The sequence below is a fragment of the Clupea harengus genome, chromosome 19, assembly GCF_900700415.2.
Source record: "Clupea harengus chromosome 19, Ch_v2.0.2, whole genome shotgun sequence".
NCBI classification, from domain to species: domain Eukaryota; kingdom Metazoa; phylum Chordata; class Actinopteri; order Clupeiformes; family Clupeidae; genus Clupea; species Clupea harengus.
In genome coordinates, this window is record NC_045170.1 from 9,467,504 (window position 1) to 9,487,503 (window position 20,000).

The following is a 20,000-nucleotide window of genomic DNA, read 5'->3' on the forward strand; positions in this document are numbered from 1 at the left end:
CCCTGTATTGGTTTCCCACACAGAATCACGCTGTTTCAACTACGGACGACCCGTATCACCTATCAGGAGTAATATCACATTCTCCCCACCAGACCTACAGCTAAATAATTATTTAGATTATTAGGTAATTAAGTTTCAACGCTAACGGACACAATTATTGTATCCAAAGTAACACTTAGTAGTGTTATGCGTCGCCATCAATAACTCACATTAGCAGGGTTCTTTCCTGCTTTTAAACTCAATGGCTGTTTTGATGGGAAGCTACCTGTGACTCAGGACATCTAACCCATGCTTCCACAGGTAGCAAGTGAAGAAGGCCATCAATTAAAGCGCAAGCGCCTGGTTAACCACTCCCCCCTCACCGCAAGACAGGGGCACAGCCCCGAAGAATCAAAGGCGCTCTTCTCGAAGACGCCTGCCGTGAACGACACGCACGTACATATGTTGTGTCTCTTTTTTTTTTTTTTTACACTCTTTTGACACATATTAAAACATTCCTGGGATTGTGCGTGCGCACGTATGTTATTTCGGGGCTCCAAGGGAATTCTCTTGCCTTTGAGGAGAGCCACAGGAATGCAAGTCTGTCTCCCGTCCCCGTGCTCACGGCCCTGGGTACACCTTGGCTGACTGGCCCCCGTTTGCTTACCTAAGGCAGCCCTTGAGATTTGCTTTCCTCCCCACATACCCCCCCCCTCCTCCTCTTCACTACCAGTGGCTCGACTCGGAAAAGACTCGACTCGGAGGGAGAGGGAGGAAAGAGAGAGGGATGGTGAAAACGAGTGAGTGAGAGAGAGAGAGAGGGGCTGAAAGAGCTCTCAATATGTTTTTACACTCACATACACAAATATTGTGGCGGCGAGAACATTCGCCACAGAGCGAGACTGCTGATGAGGCAGCGGCGGCGGCGGCAAGAGAGAGTGAGACAGAGAGACAGAGAGTGAGACAGCGAGAGAGAGCGAGACAGAGTGGGGGCCCTCTGAGCAAACACCATGAGCTTAGCTCTTATTTCTGTCGTAATTTTTCTCTTTCCGTTGCACACCAATCAAGCCGACGCTGAAGCGCAGAGGTGACACACATGCTGGCAGATAGCTAGGATTGTTTACGCCATGAGACGCTGGAGGGGCTGGAGATGGAACAGTGCGTGTGTGTGTATGTTTGTGCGTGCGTGCGTGTGTGCGTGTGTGTTACTCCATGAGACACTGGAGGAGCTGGAGATGGAACAGTGCGTGTGTGTGTATGTTTGTGCGTGCGTGCGTGTGTGCGTGTGTGTTACTCCATGAGACGCTGGAGGAGCTGGAGAACTCTCTGAGCAAACACCATGAGCTTAGCTCTTATTTCTGTCGTAATTTTTCTCTTTCCGTTGCACACCAATCAAGCCGACGCTGAAGCGCAGAGGTGACACACATGCTGGCAGATAGCTAGGATTGTTTACGCCATGAGACGCTGGAGGGGCTGGAGATGGAACAGTGCGTGTGTGTGTATGTTTGTGCGTGCGTGCGTGTGTATGTGTGTGTTACTCCATGAGACGCTGGAGGAGCAGGAGATGGAACAGTGCGGCCAGTAACCTGGAGGAGAAAACAGGAGTTAGAAACAAACAAACGAGAAGATGAGGCAGTGCTTTCTCGTCAGAACTCCTCCTCCTAACCCCCCCCCCCCCCCCCCCCCCCCCACACACACACACAAACACACACACTTGTACACACTCCCCCGCCCACACCCAGGAAAGCCCAGGAGCAGCGCCCCGGGTTGCGCCGGCATCTCAGACGAGACGAGACTGCGGTGGAGGAGGAGTTTTCCTAATGATTTTTCTGTCTGCTGGGCCGCGTGTTCCTGGTCAGTTTCCCCTCGCAGCCTGGTGATGCCCGGGGGGTGATGCAAGCGTGGCAGACGGGCACGGAGCGGGCAGAGCTTGTTCCGAGAGGGACCGCAGGCCCAGAGAGGGGTCGCTGGAGCTGGATGAAGGGAAACATTTTCATTGGCCTGCCTGTGTGTGTGTGTGTGGTGTGTGTGTGTGTGTGTGTGGTGTGTGTGTGTTGTGTGTTGGTGTGTGTGTGTGTGTGGCATGACGCAATACCCAAAGACCAACCGAGGGCAGACAGTGAGATGTGTCTAATAGGCCTGGGACAAACCTGTACTCAAACCTACTTTGAGCTGAGAGGTTCCTCCGCGCACACATTCAACAAAAGTCTCCTGTTACAGGGCAAGGGCAATTGCTGCAGTCAAGCACTCAAACTAGAAATATTCCATTTGACATAATGTGACCTAGTCTAGACATTTCCACCATCTCTATTGTCACTCTCTCTCTCCTCTCCCTCTCTCTTTCTCTCTCTCTGTCTCTCCCTCTCTCTTTCTCTCTCTCTGTCTCTCCCTCTCTCTTTCTCTCTCTCTGTCTCTCCCTCTCTCTTTCTCTCTCTCTCTCTCTCTCTCTCTCTGGGCTCTGTCAGTCCAGGGCTTTTGTCTGCCCATCACACACAGAGAGTCAAAAACACACTGCAAGCTGATCTGCAGTTCCTCGGGGAGGATAATGACCCGCCTCAATGCTGGCGCCTTCAGGATTTGGACGTGTCGCTGTGCGTCGCGCTGTGGGAGCGAGAGGCTCCATTCACACGAGGCGCGCGGCGGCAGCGACCGCTCCGCAGCGTCCATAGGTTCTCTCACAGTGGCGGCCAGGCATGAGTCAGCCGTTTGGTATAGATGCAGACAGGTGGCGTGGCCAGTTCACTTAAGCGGCAGGCCTCCTGATGACTCGGTTGTCATCGGCTGCCCATAGAGGAAAAATACAAGGAGGCTTGGTGTCTAGGCGTGCAATCAGATAGCATGGGGTCATGCAATGATTTCCTTTATATGTGTGTGTGTGTGTGTGTGTGTTTGTGTGTGGACATAAGCGTGTGAGAACTGTCCAGCAAGGCATGCCATCTGTTTTGAAGTCCTCAGGTGTGTGTGTGTGTGTGTGTGTGTGTAAGACCAGTAGCTGCAGCAGTAGACTCTTAAGACAGCCTGTCTGCCTTTCTCCAGCCCTGCGTTCTCCTTCTTACCTGTCCGGAATGCAACGAGCAACCCTCAGGAATTCCATCAGGAGACTCTCTCTCTCTCCCTCCCTCCCTCCCTCTCTCTCTCTCTCTCTCTCCCTCCCTCCCACCCTCTCTCTCTCTCTCTCTCTCTCTCTCTGTCTGTCTGTCTTTCAGACCCCTCTCGTTCCCTTTGTCAGCTGTCTGTCTCTCCCTCTCTTCTTCTTCTCCTTTTGTCCTCTGCTCCACCTCAGACAGACAGCTGTTACAGAAAAGGTTACAGTACACCTTTGGAGGGGACTTTCATCTCTTGTTGTGTGCGTGTTTTTTTATGACACTCTGTGAATGTGCAAAGGTTTTAATTAGGCCGTTCCCAGACAGGCCCCAAGGCTGCTGCAGCGCCACTCAGTCTGCCCTCTCTCCTCCGCCTTCTCTCTCGCTCTCTCTCACACAGATACACACACACACACACACACACACACACACACAAGAACTAACACATACACACACACACACACACAAGAATTAACACATACACACACACAAACACACAAACACAAGCACAAACACACATGCACAAGCATACACACACACGCAAGAACTAACACATATACACACACACACAAACACACAAACACAAGCACAAACACACATGCACAAGCATACACACACACACATAAATGCACAAGCATATACACAAAAACACACAAACACATTAGAACTCTCTTTCACTCTCTCTCATACACACATGCATACAAACACATTAGACCTCTCTCTGTTGTACTCGCACACACACAGTCAAACATACAAGACAGCTAGACTCTCTTTGATTCACTCACTCTTTTCTACTCTGCTACACTTACTCTCTCTCTCTCTCTCTCTCTCTATTTCTTTCTCTCTCTCTCTCCCTCTCTCTCTCACAGACTGTCCTCCCTCTCCTTCTTCCTCTCTTGCTGTATTGCCCCACGGTATTTAATTGCCCTCCTGCCTCTGTGTCTCCCACCTGTCTGTGTGTCTTTACCCTTCGCTGGTCTTTCCTTTCCTCAGAACAACAAGCCGCTGTACTCGTTTGAAGATAACGCAGACTATGTGTACGATGTCATGTGGTCCCCGACCCACCCTGCTCTCTTCGCTGCGGTGGATGGCATGGGCCGCCTGGACCTGTGGAACCTGAGCAATGACACTGAGGTGAGACACGCACACACAAACACACATGAACCGAACACACACACACACACACACACACAGGAATATTTAGCTTATAAGCATTTTAAAATCCATGTGCACACACATACATATACAGTACATACATGCATACATACATACATACATCTTATATATACATACATATGTCTTTGGCCCTACATACACATCCATGCATGTACTTGTGCATACTCTATCTCTCTCTTTCTCTCTGACACACAAAAACGCACACACACACACACCACACACACACACACACACACACACACACACACACACACACACACACACACACACACACACACACACACACACACCAGATTCCCCAGGCGGAGCCACAGCGGTCAGAGTCCCATCACAACAACAACAGGCTCTCTACTGCATGTGTGGGCGTCCCCCCACAACCGTCCCCATAAATCAGCCCGCCTGACAGCGCTCACCAAAACCGCCCTCCAACGCTCCTATCCGTCCATCCCCCCATCCCTCCTCCTCCCTCCCTCCCTCCCTCTCCCACTCTCTGTCCTTCTCTACCACTCACCCTGTCTCTGGCTCTCCCTGTCTCTCCTCTCTCCCTGTCTCTGGCTCCCCTCTCTCCTCTGCTCTGCCCTTTTCCCCCTCACTCCCCTGTCTGTCTCTTCCTCTCCCTCAGCTCTGTCTGTCTGTCTGTCTGTCTGTCTGTCTGTCTGTCTGTCTGTCTGCAGCTTAATCACTCCGATGTGTGGATTCTTCTTATGACCCACGACCCCCCAGCGGCAACCATCCCCCTCCCCCCCACCACCACCACCACCACCACGACCATCCGCACCACACCCCTACAACCCCACTCCGCAATCTTAAGTTCCCATGGTTTACTGCGCTCCCCCGGGCCAAAATACATGCAGGATTTCCAGCTATGAAATTTAGTAGCTAACAACCAAGATGCTTTGTCAAGAAGAAAAAAAAAAAAAAAGACATTCCAAACATCCTTCTCCTTGGCTCTCTTCTCCCCCATTCATCTCAAACCACACTGATTTGGCGAACCCATATCCAGTTGCATCGTGGGTAGGTTTTCATGTGTTCCAGCCAAGAGCTGCACAGAGCAGTACATTTGAGTGGGTTTATGGCATTTGACTGACAACTACGCTGACCAATCACCTACGTTGCTCTCTCCCGGAAAGGACAAATGTCAGAACCACAAATCTCCACAGGGGTGGGAGATGAAGTGAACGCGAGCGTCTTCCTCTTGAGCAAGGTCGCCGACTTCCTGCGCTGTTCTGTGCTGGCGTCTCATCCTCTCTACTCTGTGTAGATATATAAAAAAGCAAGCTTCTCCTTCTTTCTCTCCCTTTTTCCCCTCTCTCCTGGTCTCTATCTCTTTTTCCCTCTCTCTCTCTCTTTCTGTCTTTGACTGACACATTCCGTCCATCGTCGTGGCAGCGAGCAGTGAGGTCACATGTCACTGTAATTATAAGACACGGCTTTTGGACTCTGGATGGCTCCTGCTCCCCCATCTGTCTCTCAGACAGTACGCTGCATGTCTGTGAGGGTTGCTACGAGATGCATGGAAACACATTACAAAACAGTACAAAAAAAATGGAGACGCTGTTCCAGGATGATGAGGGCATGGTCATGGTCATGGGCATGGGCATTGTGTTTTTGGACATGTATGCTAGGTTTAAAGAAGCTGAACACTGGATTAGCTTAATAACTGAAAGCGAAATGTATGAGTGAAACATATATATAACATATTTAAATATTCATGAGGATTCATTCTCATTAGCTACCTGCACAATTATTAATTTACTTATATCATAACTAATATAATGACTAATATACTAGACCAACTGTGTCTAAGGATGTCTTGAGCAGTGAGCTTAATTGGAAACAACAACTAACACACACATACACAAGGAGTACCCAAAGTTTCACATGCATATGTAGAGGCGTGCACTTAAGCAGACACACACAGCCATTCACATACAGTAGACACATGACCACACAAAAGCACACACATCTGCAGACAGGAATGGATGGATACAGCACACACACACACACACACACACACACACACACACACACACTGTCATCCATAAAGGCATACACACACAGACAGATGTGACCAGCTAACAGCAACAGTCCCTCCATTGTCAACTTATAAAGAAATTCACCCATAACGCCATTAACAGAGTGCGGACCGCCTGGTTCCAATTTGCTCAAAAGAAACATGCAGCCAATTTAACCTAGCAGTTGACTCTGGAGGAAGCAGCTTGCTAATGGCGTACAGCCTGTGGTTAGGCCTGTTTTAAAGCGCGGAAGCTTTCGTATTAGCCTGTGCACCGCCGGAGCTTCCATCTTCCTTTCGCAACATGTGTCAGCCCGGCTCACAGCTGTCGTGTAATCGGCCAGGATCCTTTCGAACACACACACACACACACACACACACACACACACACACAGAGAGACACACACACAGGGGCGGATCATCATGTGTTCATTACCCCTTTGTCATGGGGCTGCCTTCGCAGACATGTGTATTGTTTTAATGGATGGAGTGGAGGGTTCTGCAGATGATTTATGATCCCATTAAAAGCACTCATTGTTATTTCACATGGCACAGGGCCCTGCAGTACTGTACTGCAGCTCTTGGGTGGGGTAGGGATGAGGGTGAGGGTGGAGTGGGGTGGCGGCAGGGGTGACTTGGTGGGGGTAAGAGGAAGGACCGTGAGTTTGAGCCGCCTAATCCCTCTTGGGACCGCAAGGTTTTACCTTACGGACGAACCCGACACGGCTCGTTAAATCCACCAGGGTTACGAGCGGGAGCACAGAGGCCTGGCGCATGGACCCGTGTGGATCTGCGTTTTGAGGCACCTACTGCGGACTGTTTAGGGCCGCCAACTGTTTTTAGCAACTCCACCTTGTTGTTGACATCTACAATCACATGGTTACAACATGGAGGTAGAACACCCACCTCAAATGAAACACTTCACTGGAATTTTCCGTGTTCACCTACAGGACAGTGGTGTAAGAGTGCAGTGTTGATCATAAGTGTTCACCTACACGGCTATGACGAGAATAGTTGTGTTAGAGTGTTGCTCATAAGAATGTTATGGAATGGTGATGTGTACCCTACTGGCTGATATAGAATTGTAAAGACACTGAAGGGGTGTTGTATTCTGTGCCTGCTATCAACCATGTCATCTGCCAACTCTCTCGCCCAAAGGTACCCACCGCGAGTGTGACCATCGAGGGAGCGCCCGCCCTCAACCGGGTCCGATGGGCGTCGGGTGGCAAGGAGGTGGCAGTGGGTGACTCAGAGGGCCGAGTCTGGATCTACGATGTTGGAGAGGTGAGGGGTGAAAGGTGTTATGTTCTAATTCCATATGATCAATGATCAATCATTTGGTCATATGAGGAGTGTCACAACAATTAAGAGTTCATTCCGAGATATAGCAATTTGAAAAGAGAGAGCGTCATCAAAATGACTCACATACCATTCTTCTCATTAGACTGTAAATGCATCTACAGTGGCATGGAAAGGTTTGGGCACCCTGGGTCAAAATGTCTGTTATCATGAATAGCTAAGTGAGTATAAGATGATTTCCAAAAGGCATGAAGTTAAAGATGACACACTTCTTTAATATTTTAAGCAAGATTACTTTTTATTTCCATCTTTTAGAGTTTCAAAATAACAAAAAAGGAAAAGTGCCTGAAGCAAAAGTTTGGGCACCCTGCATGATCAGTACTTATTAACACCCCCTTTGGCATGTATCACAGCTTGTAAACGCTTTTTTGTAGCCAGAACGAGCCTTTCAATTCTTATTTGGGGGATTTTCACCCTTTCTTCACTGCAAAAGGCTTCTAGGAGATTCTTGGGCCATCTTGCATGCACTTTTGAGGTCAATCCAGAGATTTTCGATGATTTTCAGGTCAAGAGGACTGCTCTTCTTGAGGTAGTCCATTATGGATTTCTAGGTGTGTTAAGGATCATTATCCTGTTGTAGAAGCCATACTCTTGCCATCTCCAGCTTTTTTACAGAGGGTGTGTTGTCTGCTTCCAGAATGTGCTGGTATTTAATTAAATCCGTTGTTAAATCCCCTACCAGTAAAATGTTCCCCGTGCCACTGGCTGCAACACAAGCCCAAAGCTTGATTGATCCACCCCTGTGCTTAACAGTTGGAGAGGAGTTAATTTCATGACAATTTTTTCTCCAAACATATTTATAATTTATATACTACTTCTATACCATATTTCTACTATTTTTACTCCGGAAAAAACGTTCCTATCTTCTTATAGCCTTCTCCTGATTTGTGGGCCTCAATTAGTGCTAGCAGCTGCTTAGAGGAGCCCTTGGCTGCTGATGGTCAGGACAAGGGTTAGGTTTGAGGAGTTTAAGAAATTTGCATCACCGGGCCTCTCCTAACAATGACTGAGAACAAGTCATAGCCTTGAACAAGCTAATGAAGGACTTTATGCCTTTCGGAGATCCTTTCATCTTCTACTCAATTGACTATTCACAGTCGACCAGGGGTGCCCAGACTTTTGCTTTCCACTGTAAAATCTTTTTATTACACTAAAATATTATGCTGTAAAACAGCCTAGAAATATGATGTGTACGTGTAAATGTGTGTTTTATGTTTTGTCAAGGAAATTAATATTTGTCTTGTTTGTCAGATAAAAAGTTTCGGTTTTCCCATGTCTGATCATGTCATTTACCTCTTCAAGAACTCCTCATAAATATTCACTCTGAATTTGAAGGAACATAAGATTTTAACCAACGTAAGAGCTTTTTAGAGGGATTCTAATAGTGATGAGTACCGTTGTCAGGGACCTAAATTCTTCCATAGGATTGGACTACGTTTATCACATGGTAAAAATTGAGTTACTTCATTGGCTGAAGAGTTGTTCCCGTTTCAGGAAATCAATGTGGTGTACAAGGAGAAAAGTTAAATGTTCAGTGCTCATATCTCACAATTATCAGATGCTTATCAGATGCGTCTCAGCCACCCGTCATACAGTTGTTAGTCGTTAGCCAGCCTATTCTAATAGCATATTGCGCTCATGGAGCAGAAGTCTCCTGATGAGGAAGCCACTGAGCATGGAGTGCAGCCTAGCCGACCTCTTTGGACTAAACCGGTGAAGACAGGGCGGTTATTAAATCTTTGGCAGATGATTTCTTTGGGACAGCATAGAGGATGACTTTTTTTTTCATTATTTCAGTTCATGAATAGACATTCAGTGTCTATATAAAGTAGCCTACAACTTTAATAGAATTTCAGCCCCTAAATAGGTTATGTAGGCCTACAACAGATGAAATTAGTCTTTAACTTTTCTTTTTTAATACCTTTAATAATAAAAATAAAACATTAAGCATTGGAAATTATTGTTTTTATATTTTACTCATACGGTGGTCATCTATCTTCGGGCAAATCATCGCAATTGAATGATGTGAAGAGCTGTCTGCTTTGCATTCATTTTGTTTAATCTGACCATCTCCACAAATTGTTCCTGCCTTCAGAAGTCTGCTAGGATGATGGGCTTTATTCACATTGACATGTCTATAGTGAATACTGCATCTCTGCTACTATTCACAGAACTTCCTGTCCTCCTTTCATTTCTCTCTCTCTCTCTTTTAATCACTCTTTGCTAATACGGATGTCTTCATCACCATTCTTAACTGAACATCAAAGCTTTCTCGAAATAGTCAGAAAGCTTGTGAAACTATACTTCTGAGGCGTTTAAGTTTCCACTCCAAGCTGGACTCAGTAAAACATCAAACCTCTGGATAGTACCAAGGGGCAGCATGTATCAAATATCTTACAGCGCTTTAGAAGAAGCCTTACGGATTAAACCCCAGCAGTGGCAGCTCCTCGGGGGACAGTGGTGAGCTCCGCAACTAGTGTTTCTTCTCCCTACCTCTGGCTCTTAAGTGTGGTGCTGTTTACCAACTCCTCCGCGTCGCCTCTCCAGTTGAGGGTTTGATTTGTTGCTCTTTCCTTGCCCTCCTTCTAATTCCCTGTTTTAAACAGCCTCCACAGGATCCAACCACCAAAGCAGTGTGGGCAACCTCCGCGGCTCCTATGTTTGCCATACGCTCTTCGGATTTTTTGTGTCCCAACTTGTGTGTATTGTGTGTGTGTATGAGTGTGTGTGTGTGTGTGTGTGTGTGTGTGTGTGTGTACATGTGTATATGTGTTGTGTGTGGGGTATACATCTAATTTTAGCCTGCCACAGTGTGGTAATTGGAGAGTGCGGTGGCTTTTTACGTGTGGTCTTTCAGGGGTGGACGATAATGGTGGATCCATCAGTAAAGCGAGTGAGTTTGAAGGGTTTTATATCTGAACTGAGCGGAGGTTTATTTACCAGAAGCTCCCCATAAAACAGGGGGGGGGAGGGAAGAGAAGAGAGAAAAAGGAAGAAAAAAAAAACCGTGTTCTGTTCAGTTGACATGACCAAAGGAAGGAGATGAGGTGAGGGCAGTCGTGGTACTTCAAGACACCAAGTACCCGCTTCTGACAACTGCAAGGTCCTTTCGTGTTATATTTAGTGTGCTGCGTTAAATATTTGCTTTGGATAGCTACACCATGTTTTCTCAAGACATGAATCAGGCGCCATATGGTCACATTGTCGTTTCTGACAACCCCTCCCCGTGGATGTAAGCCATGCATGTCCAGATCTGCAGTTTGGTATGAACTGGCTGAGAAATGGCAAACACATGCTGCACTTCTTTTTATGGTCTTGAAAGTTACTTTATATTCATTGTTCTTAGTGCTACACTCTCAATGACTATTTAACGGATAAGTGCCGTGTATATTTATATTGAGACGGGATGTACTTGAGGTTCGAGATGTACTTGAGGGTTGGTGTCAGGTTTAGATTTAGTAACATGTAGCATTGTGAAGTTATATGAGAGGTACATAATATATTTTAATTCAAGAATGTATAAAACAAAGCACTTTTGCTGTTATTAATAAATTAAATAATTAAAATACATTTTTAAATTATAATTAAACTCATAGAGACAACTCTCACCCTTGCACTTGAGCTGGATGTAGCTGATGTTTAATGATTTCTCTCCTGGCGCGTTTGGATGGCTCTGGTGAGCATGCATGGGTATTGGTGATGTTTGAGGACGCCCCCCCGGTGGGCACTTAAAAGCTCTGGGTGGGTCTGGCTGAGAGGGAGCGAGAGAGACGGCTGACGTCTCCCCCTCCCACCTCCCTCGCGGCACTGCTGTTTAATTATACCGCGCTGTGTGGTTGCAGTCTGGGTGGCAGGCAGGCAGGCAGGCAGGCCGGCGTCCTGCTTCCCCTCATTTGACTTTCAGAGTGAAGCGTGTGTGGAGCGCGGCGCTCCCCTGTAAACTCTCCCCCGGTGACGCTCGCTTGGAAACTGACACGATAAACACTCGTACGCGCAACCCCCTGGGGGGAGGGATGGGGGGATGGGGGGTGGGGGGGTGGTCGGGGGGAGCAGCAGGGTGCATTGTTCTATTTTGAATCAGACACACGCGGTCACTTTTTTTGTCTTTGTATTCTTCCTTCTTCCTTTTCTCTCTGGTTCATCCTCATCTTTTCCACAAACTCTTTGTGATATCGGATCTGAGGCGATGAAAAGTGAATCTTCATCAGCATGACTTTGCAGGACAGGAGCGCTTGTGTGGTGGTGGGGTCTGACTTGTCTTTGTTTGTCGTTTTTTTTTGCTTGTTTGTTTTTTGCAGCTGGCGGTGCCACACAGCGAGGACTGGGCGCGCTTCGCCCGCACGCTGGTGGAGATCCGTGCCAACAGGGCGGACGGGGAGGAGGAGGTCCCGGCCGAGTTGGCGTCTTAAGAGCGGGCAGCGCTGGCACCGGGGACAGCCCTCTCCACCCCACAACCACTGCTCTCTGTTCTTCTTACTCAGTGCTAAAACAGACCCCCCAGCACCTGGTCCACATGTGTGTGTGTGTGTGTGTGTGCGTTGTGTGTGTGCGCGTGTGTGTGGTGTGTGTGTGTGTGCGTGCGGTGTACACGATTTCCCCGTTGCTCTCTCCAAATATGATTGAACATCCGGAATCAGGAGAAGCTGCAAGAGCTTACTGTAGTCTCTGTTGTCCTACTGTGCTGTGTCAGTTCATTTAAAGGTTACATGGCTGGGCCACCACTGTTGAAGTCATGCTGTCTCTAGGCTGCATTTAATCACTTTACTGTAATCAACTGTATTTATTGATTTGATTTATTGATTTGTTTGTTCGTTTGTTGGGTTTGCCAAAATGCTAATAGAACTCAACTGCATTCGCCAGTAGAGCGTAAGCTCAGGCCAAAACAATTTAAATGTTATGTTTTTAACAAGCAGCTATGAAGCTCTGGGATTCATCCAAGCAAACATGTACAATTTTATTAGCTGTCAGTTTATTTCTTCTTTTCTTTTTTTTCATGTGACAGACACATTGTTATAGAGAGGAATGGAAGCATGTAGGCAGAGTGTTGTAGTGTGTGTCGAGCGAAGCACATGAATTTGTGGCTCGGACTGTAGTGTCCTCTCATGGTTTTTTTTGCCTGTGTTGTGTGCATCTCTCTTTCTGCATGATCCTAACACACGGAGCAACAGATACTACGCAAGACTACTATGTACTATAACAAATGCTTTTGATGTTAATTCCAAGATGCTGTCAGTGCAAAAAGGGACATGGCAATGACCTTGCTAATAGCTAGTGGCTAATGGCTAACTGTCGTTGTAAGCTAAATCAGGGAACCGATGAAAGGTGTCCTGAATTTCTATGTGTGCAGAACAAATTTTCGGTCTTTTTGGTTTAAAAACAAATTGTGAAATGATGTGATGATGGACTAAGTGCAATATGTGTTCGAGTGCTACCCTGTGAGTTACTGCCAATAAAATATGGCAACTCCCAATCCCAACCCTTCCCTTCCAAGAGAAGAGGCGTCACGTTTGGTTTATTTTTATTAAACCGTACATATATATCGCTGCCGTACTTACAGTAAGGCACACTCTCCTTACATTCTACAGTTTTACATCAATTTTATCATCTTCACTCCAAAAAGCTGAGGGCACCAGACCATAGTGTTACACTGTAGTTCAACTTCAAAGTTGCCTACCACACCATGATTGACACTACAGTTCCGGTTACATCCTCGCGTCGTCCGCCCGGACGAGAATGATTGGAGGGTGGACACCGAAGAGAATATTCAAGTGCTGGTTTTTTTTTTTTCACAGATAGTAGGTAGTGTGTCTACCATGTTTCTAACACTTTCCGTCGGCAGTTTGCTAAGTGCTTCTGTTGCTAGGTGGTCTCAAGTGTCAGGGCATCAATAAATCAGTAAACATGAAAGGTTAGGTTCTCGACTAACTTTATAAAAAATACATCTCTTTAATCTGATATCTTTATCCTGATATACTTGTGCTACTTTTAAACTCACGGAGTCACGTATTGCGTTAAAATATATCATGTGTGTCCCAATGGGGCCTATTAAAATAGGCTTGTCTTTGAATTACTGTGAGTTTTTGATAATTGAGATATAGACCATCAATGATAAGCGGATAATTGTGGGCCATGTAGTATTTGTCAGTGTCAGTGATGTCAAAATCATCTGTTCACTGACAAAAGTACATATGGTTATTATTTAAACTCTATAATCATTTATATTACTCATCAACAACAACACACAACTCTTAAAGGTATACACCTTATGACCCCCAGAATAAATACTTATGAGAGTGTCCTGCTGGGACAACTACATGAACCAGTATAAATGCTTTTTTGGATTGCTTTGGGCTTGAGCAAACAGTCTTATGGTTGGAAGCATAAGATCAGAAATTTCTAGAATGTTCTTGCGAGTGCACACATCTCTCTTTTTTTACTTTCAGAAAAGCTATGGTTCTCCTTTTTTGTGTGTGTGTCACACTAAGTACAGCGGGCGTAAAATGATGGTTTAGTGTGTCGCTGTCCCTGGCAAAGAGAGACGGGCAGGGGGATTTTTTTTCTTTCGGGGGGGGGGTCATGGAGGGGCTGGAGTACCCAGTGGCGCCCCCCTTAGACAGGCCCGGGGAGCTTCAGGGGCACCCGCAGGAGGAGAAGTCTGGGTTGGCGGGCACGCTGAAGCGAGGCAGATGCAGGCCGAACTTGCTCTCGATGCCAGCAAACGTGGCTACGGCCAACCTGAAACCACCAATGTGGTCGGGGTTGGGCGCCGGCAGGCTGATGCGAGACTTGGGAGGAGGCTCCAAGCCAGGCGGCTTTCTGCGGTGCGGAGAGAGAGACAGAGAGAAGAAGGGAGAGAGAAAAGAGGGGGCAAGAGAGAGAGAGAGAGAAAGTGAAAGAGAAAAATGAGAGAGAGAGGTGGAGACAGGGAAAAAGAAGTGGAGAAGAGAGGAATGGAATAAAATGGAAGAGAGACTTTGTGCCTCACACACTAAAAATAAACAACTTAATCGAATATTGAAATCGCAAAAGGAGGTAGGGGAGAGAGAAACACCAATATTTTCCTTCGAGCAACGGAGACAGAAATAAATAGAGAACCACAATGGTTTTAAGCCTCTTTCTGTGAAACCTTTCCAGGAGGGACGACGGGAATCCTATTTTCAGGTCCTCCGAGCCTCGTTTTAGCTCAGCTTGTGCATGTCATATATAGGAGCTGAGGAGAAGAAGTGGCATCTCAACTAAATTCCGTGGTTAACAGTCATGATGCGTGTACTCGATGCGCTCAGTGTTCCAAATGCCTTCCAGGAGGTTTCCAACCCTGTACCAGCAGTTCTGACCAAAGACATACACACAAGAGAGAATCTGCGGTGGAAATTCTATAGATAGGATGCACCCGACTCATAGGTGTCCTCCTATAACGCCAGCTCGCATTTTCTCTCTTGGTTTGGAGGCATCTGAGGTAAAGACTTCGTCTCCATGGGAAAATGAGGTCATAGCACCCCTAAAATAGAGGTCTTTCTGCCCCAAATCACTGAGCCACAAATAGTCGTCCCCCCCCCCCCCCAGATTTTGAATTTATTTGAACGAAATGTCACATCCATTCCTTAAAGGCTGAGTTTCTTTCCTTTTTTTTTCTTCAAAATATCATCTGGTCTTGTGGTAATTCTAAATCTCGCGGCCACAAAAAGCTTTCAAATCAGTTCTCCCACTGCTTTAAGAAGGAGAGAGGAGGCTTTTCCAGCAAATCCCCATTGCAATGGCTGACAACAAAGTGGGGGCCTCAGGAGTGACCTTTATATCCTTTTCAGCGGAGACATCCATCAGGCCACACTTTGGCTTGACCTTTTTGGTTGCTTGGGAACTAGTTCATGGTGTGCTGTTTTCCGTCAATCTAAAACAGAACTTTAATAAAATGCACCAATATGCACACAAACACCCACCAAAAAAAAAAGAAAATAAAAGTCAGTAAAACAATAAGAACAGAAGACTTACTGTCCCCCAAAGTCAACGTAGAACCACTTCTGCAGAATCTCGTAGGTCACCAGCGTGACTCCGAACTGGGGCGAGGAACGGCACACTCGAGCTGGAGGGCAAAATCAATTACTCTCAATTAGCGGGACTTCAGAATGAAACGTCTGCAATCAGACAGATCCTTCATCGCGTGGCCTGATTCAGGTCAACCCTCGCCTTGACAAGCCTCAACAGATGCTTAAGAACAAGTGACATAATGCACATAATGCTTCACATAAACTCAGGCTATACATTTAAAAGTGTACGAGATGACGAATTGTGACTGTAACTTCTCGTAGGAATTCGAATGTGAACCCATGAAAAGAAACTATAACCCCTTATAACCACGAGGCCTGAAACCGCTATTCTACTAAAAGACAATGCTCCACTGATGGCAATCCCATAATTGCCCGAATGTCCGTTGGCGTTCTTTACCTCCGGCTCCTTTCCAGAAGGCTCGAGGGCCCTCTTCATGTAGAATCTTCCAGAAGCAGTCAATGACTCCAGTGTAAGTGGTCTGGCCTGCGCGGGCAGCCACTTGAAGCCGGGTCTTGATCACATCAGCAGGGGTCACCAGGGATGCAGCAGGCATGCCTACAAGCGGGGGCACATTAGCGAAGGTTAAGACAACCAACCATAGTACAAATGAAACCTCTGCCAGCATGGTTGCCTGGGAATTAGGCCCAGCTCATTGGCGGTTACGCGTACTTCAGCCAGCACACAAACACAAACATTTGCCAGAGCTCAGTATTTCTGCAATGTCATAACATCTTAAAATAATTTCAAACCACCTACGTACACCTCAAACTGCATATGTAATTGCTTTTCCGGCATTTGAGTACATAGTAAACTAACTTTTCCCAGGCGTCCTCCTTTCTGTTCTGCATAGAACAAAGCAAACCCATGCTTCAACACAAAGCTGATGGCTTTGACTGTTGTCCCCAAGTCAAATAGATGACAGAGGCATCAGCGTCGGGTGGTTGTGCTTCCCTCAGTCATGTCACCTGTCTGTGTCTGGGGCTCCCACTCGGACAATGCGGCGTGATGAAGGCGCGAGCGGCGCTTGGCGCGGGCGGACCGAAGGCCATGTTCTGAGCGCAACACTGCCGCCACTTCAGCCCTGAATGGCCTCAATCATCGAGAGCGTTTTACAGGCCGTGGAGATTCATTACCATTACAGGGCTCTTCAGAACGGACGCCGAGACGTTTATTTCACTTGATGAAGAAATCTACTTGTGCTCGGACACACAAACACACATGCCCCCAAGCGCACACACACACACACACACACACACACACATTCACACGCACTAACATCTAACCACACTTTCTATTTTGTCTGTTTTTCTTTCTTTTCTTCTCTCTTTCTTTCTTTCTTTCTTTTTCTTACTTTCTTTCATTTCTTCCCCTCTAGTTGAGTTGTTTATTCATAGCCTAAGTGTTTGAGGTTGCACTGGGAGAAGTGGCTCAGTGGAGACATGGCACAGGCAGCGTGTGGATGTCCATCAGCAGGGGCTCAGGCCAGCCAGATGCTGAGGGCTTCATGTTAACTTAAATACACCCTTCAGGCCATTAAAGCCCAAGGCATTTATTTGAAAGGGTCTCCTAAGAAAAAAAATAAAATAAAACATTAAGAAAAAGCCTTGCACCTCAGAGTGCAAATGTGAGTGCCAAGCTTGAGCTTGAGATTCAGAAACACTTCCCCACCATCAAAAAAAGCACAAGAGGGACACATGCATCACATCGCCGCGATTTGGGAATTCAAATAAATAAATTATGAAATGAATTGAACAAATCAAGCGCATAATTCAATTTCCTGAGTCGCCTGTAGATCAGTAATTGCCTGTTTGCTTCTGACCACTGATTAACGAGGGTGTGGGTGATAGATGCCACAGGAGACGGGGAGCTCGGGCTTAGACCAGCGCTCCCGGCGGAGAGCTAAAACTATGAACCGCGGGGAGCGCCGGAACGCTAGCTCCGCTGGCTACTCCGTGTCTTTTCCATGTAAGCGCCACCGCGTTCAATCCAAGTCGCAGAGAGGGCTGAATGAGGAGAAGGGGCGATACCAACACATCTATCAGGGAAAAAAGGGATTAGGGATAATATTCATTCTCTTTTCAAGTGGAGCTCCAAACCATGCTGGCTTGGCGGCAGCTGTCGTCTTTTCAAACTGTGTTTTCTTTAAGATAAACCACTAAAGTCAAATATTAAAAACAACATTCAATCGAGATCATATTTTATATACCAGGAGGAAAAGGGGGACTTGTAAAAAAAAAAAAAAAGTCGATGTTCAAAAAAAAAAAAATTTGGCTGCCATTCACCAGTATTGCGGAGGAAATCTGTTTATTGCTCTTGCAGCAGTGGTGTGCCTTGGAGCCTTTTTATCTCTTTTAACACTCTCTCCGCTGTCGGGGGGATGGAGAGAGATGGAGAGACAGAGAGTGAAAGAGAGAGAGAGAGAGGCCGCTTGCCAGCCCCTTATATATTAACAGTGGAAAAATGTCCCGACCTCTTGGCAGCCGTCTTGTGCACACTTCAAAACTCCCGAGCACCGACTCACTGAGCACTCTAATTAGGGCCGACCGCAGTGGAGCCAGCGGTGGCGGCTACTGGTGGGGGTGAGATGGGAGTTTGTGCCGGTGGCTTACCCGCCAGCGCCCCGGCGAACAGCAGCCTGCCGGGCCCCACGCGCCCGTCCTCGTCCGCCAGCGACGCCTTGGTGTGAGCGTAGCACGGGAAGTAGATGGCTGAGAAGGGGATGTCGCGCATGAAGCAGGCCTTAGCGCCCTGACAAGAGGGAAGAGAGAGAGAGGAAGAGAGATGATGCAGAGAATAATAAGTAAGGACACAGAGGGTATAGAGAGAGAGGAAGAGAGATGATGAAGAGAATAATAAGTAAGGACACAGAGGGGTGTAGAGAGAGAGGAAGAGAGATGAGAAAAGAGGAAGAGAGAGAAAGAGTAAGGACAGGGGGAAGAGAGATGAGAAGAGTAGAGAGAGATAGAGGAAGAGAGATGAGAAGAGAATAAGTCAGGACACAGAAGGAGAGATAGAGTGACGTAGAATCTATGGTGCGGGGAAATTGGGTGAATGTGGTCACTACAACACTGAGACCCAAAGGGTACGTTTCAACCCTTCTTCCTTCTTCCTTGTTCCTTGTCCACAGTGTACTATTTCAGTGTACTATTTCAAACTGGATTCTTCCAGGGGAGTGTTCCTAAGCATACTTAATATGTAAGTATGTACTTGACAGTAAAGACTTCAATGTGGCATTCTGGGACCAGAAATGTTGTTGGACAACCAATCCCTCCAAAAAAAATACTTGCAATGTTACAACAATGACAGTCATTTTAGAAAGAAAAAGAAAGAGATTAAGTTTCACTCCTCAGTTTTCCATCTCGGAGCAGTGGGCTGAATGTGACGGGCACAGTGACTAATATCAGGCATGCACTGCCCATATATGGGAACTCTGTTCTGAGGGCCTTATAAGGATCAGGGTTCAGGGCTTTGAGGATGTGATTGCTGGGCAAGGATCAACTATTTTAAGACAGATGGGACTAGGGTTAGTCCAGCATCATGTAGAGTCTAACACTGAATGTTCAGCTAATGCTAATATTAGCTCTGATTCAGGTCTTGGCTCAGGAGAAAGAAAACAATGCTGTTAGCGGTGCTAGGTTTGGTACCCACCAGCAATGTCTATAATGTATCATGACATTTTCAAGCTAAAGGATTTATTTTGATCAACCCACTATTGAGAAATAAAGAGGGAGGGAGGGGGGGGGGGGAGAAGATTGCGGCAGGGAAGATTGCTTCACTCTTTCATCGTAAATAAAGCCCATATCTTCAACCAGATTGGGTTTCCTCGCACTTTACCAACTGGCCAGCAGCCAGGCACAGAGAAGGGGCTTGGTGGGTAGAGATGTGTGTGTGTGTGTGTGTGTGGGGGGGGGGGGGGGAGTGCAAGGGGAGGGGGCGGGGGCGCGGGGGGAGGTCTTACTTCTCTCCCGTTCCACCCCCCCCTACCCCCCACCCCTCAGTGGCGTCGGGCCCAGCTGAGAGCGCCTGGAACTGGCCTCAGCTTAAACGGTAGGTTGAGCCGCTCTCTCTCAGGTATACAGCTACCTGGCAGGTGGTGCTGTAGCCCCTCTGGAGCCCCTGGAGCAGCGCTCCCATCCATCCAGTAGGCCCTCCCAGCGCTCAGTGGCCCCCCCTCCCTCTGTGCTCCCCCCCCTCTGGCAGCGGGCCCGCTGGAGGGGCAGCAGATAAGCATCAGCCCCCAGGAGCACCAGGCCCCGACTCCGCCGCCTCAAGAAGCCTCTGCCTGGCACAGGCTCCGCAGCGGGTCCAATGGTGGGAAAAACCCTGGTGTGTGTGTGCGTGTG

At 47.2% G+C, this 20,000-nt stretch overlaps 2 protein-coding genes across 10 annotated transcripts in view; one reads left to right on the forward strand and one right to left on the reverse strand.

The window, feature by feature from the left end:
* The window catches only part of LOC105904926 (cytoplasmic dynein 1 intermediate chain 1), a 70,709-nt gene extending 57,622 nt beyond the window's left edge, over positions 1-13,087 (forward strand). For all 9 annotated transcript variants that reach the window (XM_031585694.2, XM_031585695.2, XM_031585698.2 and 6 more), the window contains 3 exons: positions 4,056-4,196; positions 7,411-7,536; positions 11,910-13,087. In XM_031585694.2, coding sequence (XP_031441554.1) covers positions 4,056-4,196; positions 7,411-7,536; positions 11,910-12,020 — 378 coding nt within the window. In that variant the 3' untranslated portion in view covers positions 12,021-13,087. The remainder of the gene's footprint in view (positions 1-4,055; positions 4,197-7,410; positions 7,537-11,909) is intronic.
* A 30-nt stretch (positions 13,088-13,117) lies between these two features.
* LOC105904908 (calcium-binding mitochondrial carrier protein Aralar2) overlaps positions 13,118-20,000 on the reverse strand; it is a 44,320-nt gene continuing 37,437 nt past the window's right edge. Inside the window, exons 15-18 of the mRNA XM_031585704.1 lie at positions 18,267-18,405; positions 16,054-16,212; positions 15,601-15,691; positions 13,118-14,427 (exon numbers count right to left, since the gene is read on the reverse strand). Coding sequence (XP_031441564.1) covers positions 14,241-14,427; positions 15,601-15,691; positions 16,054-16,212; positions 18,267-18,405 — 576 coding nt within the window. The 3' untranslated portion in view covers positions 13,118-14,240. The remainder of the gene's footprint in view (positions 14,428-15,600; positions 15,692-16,053; positions 16,213-18,266; positions 18,406-20,000) is intronic.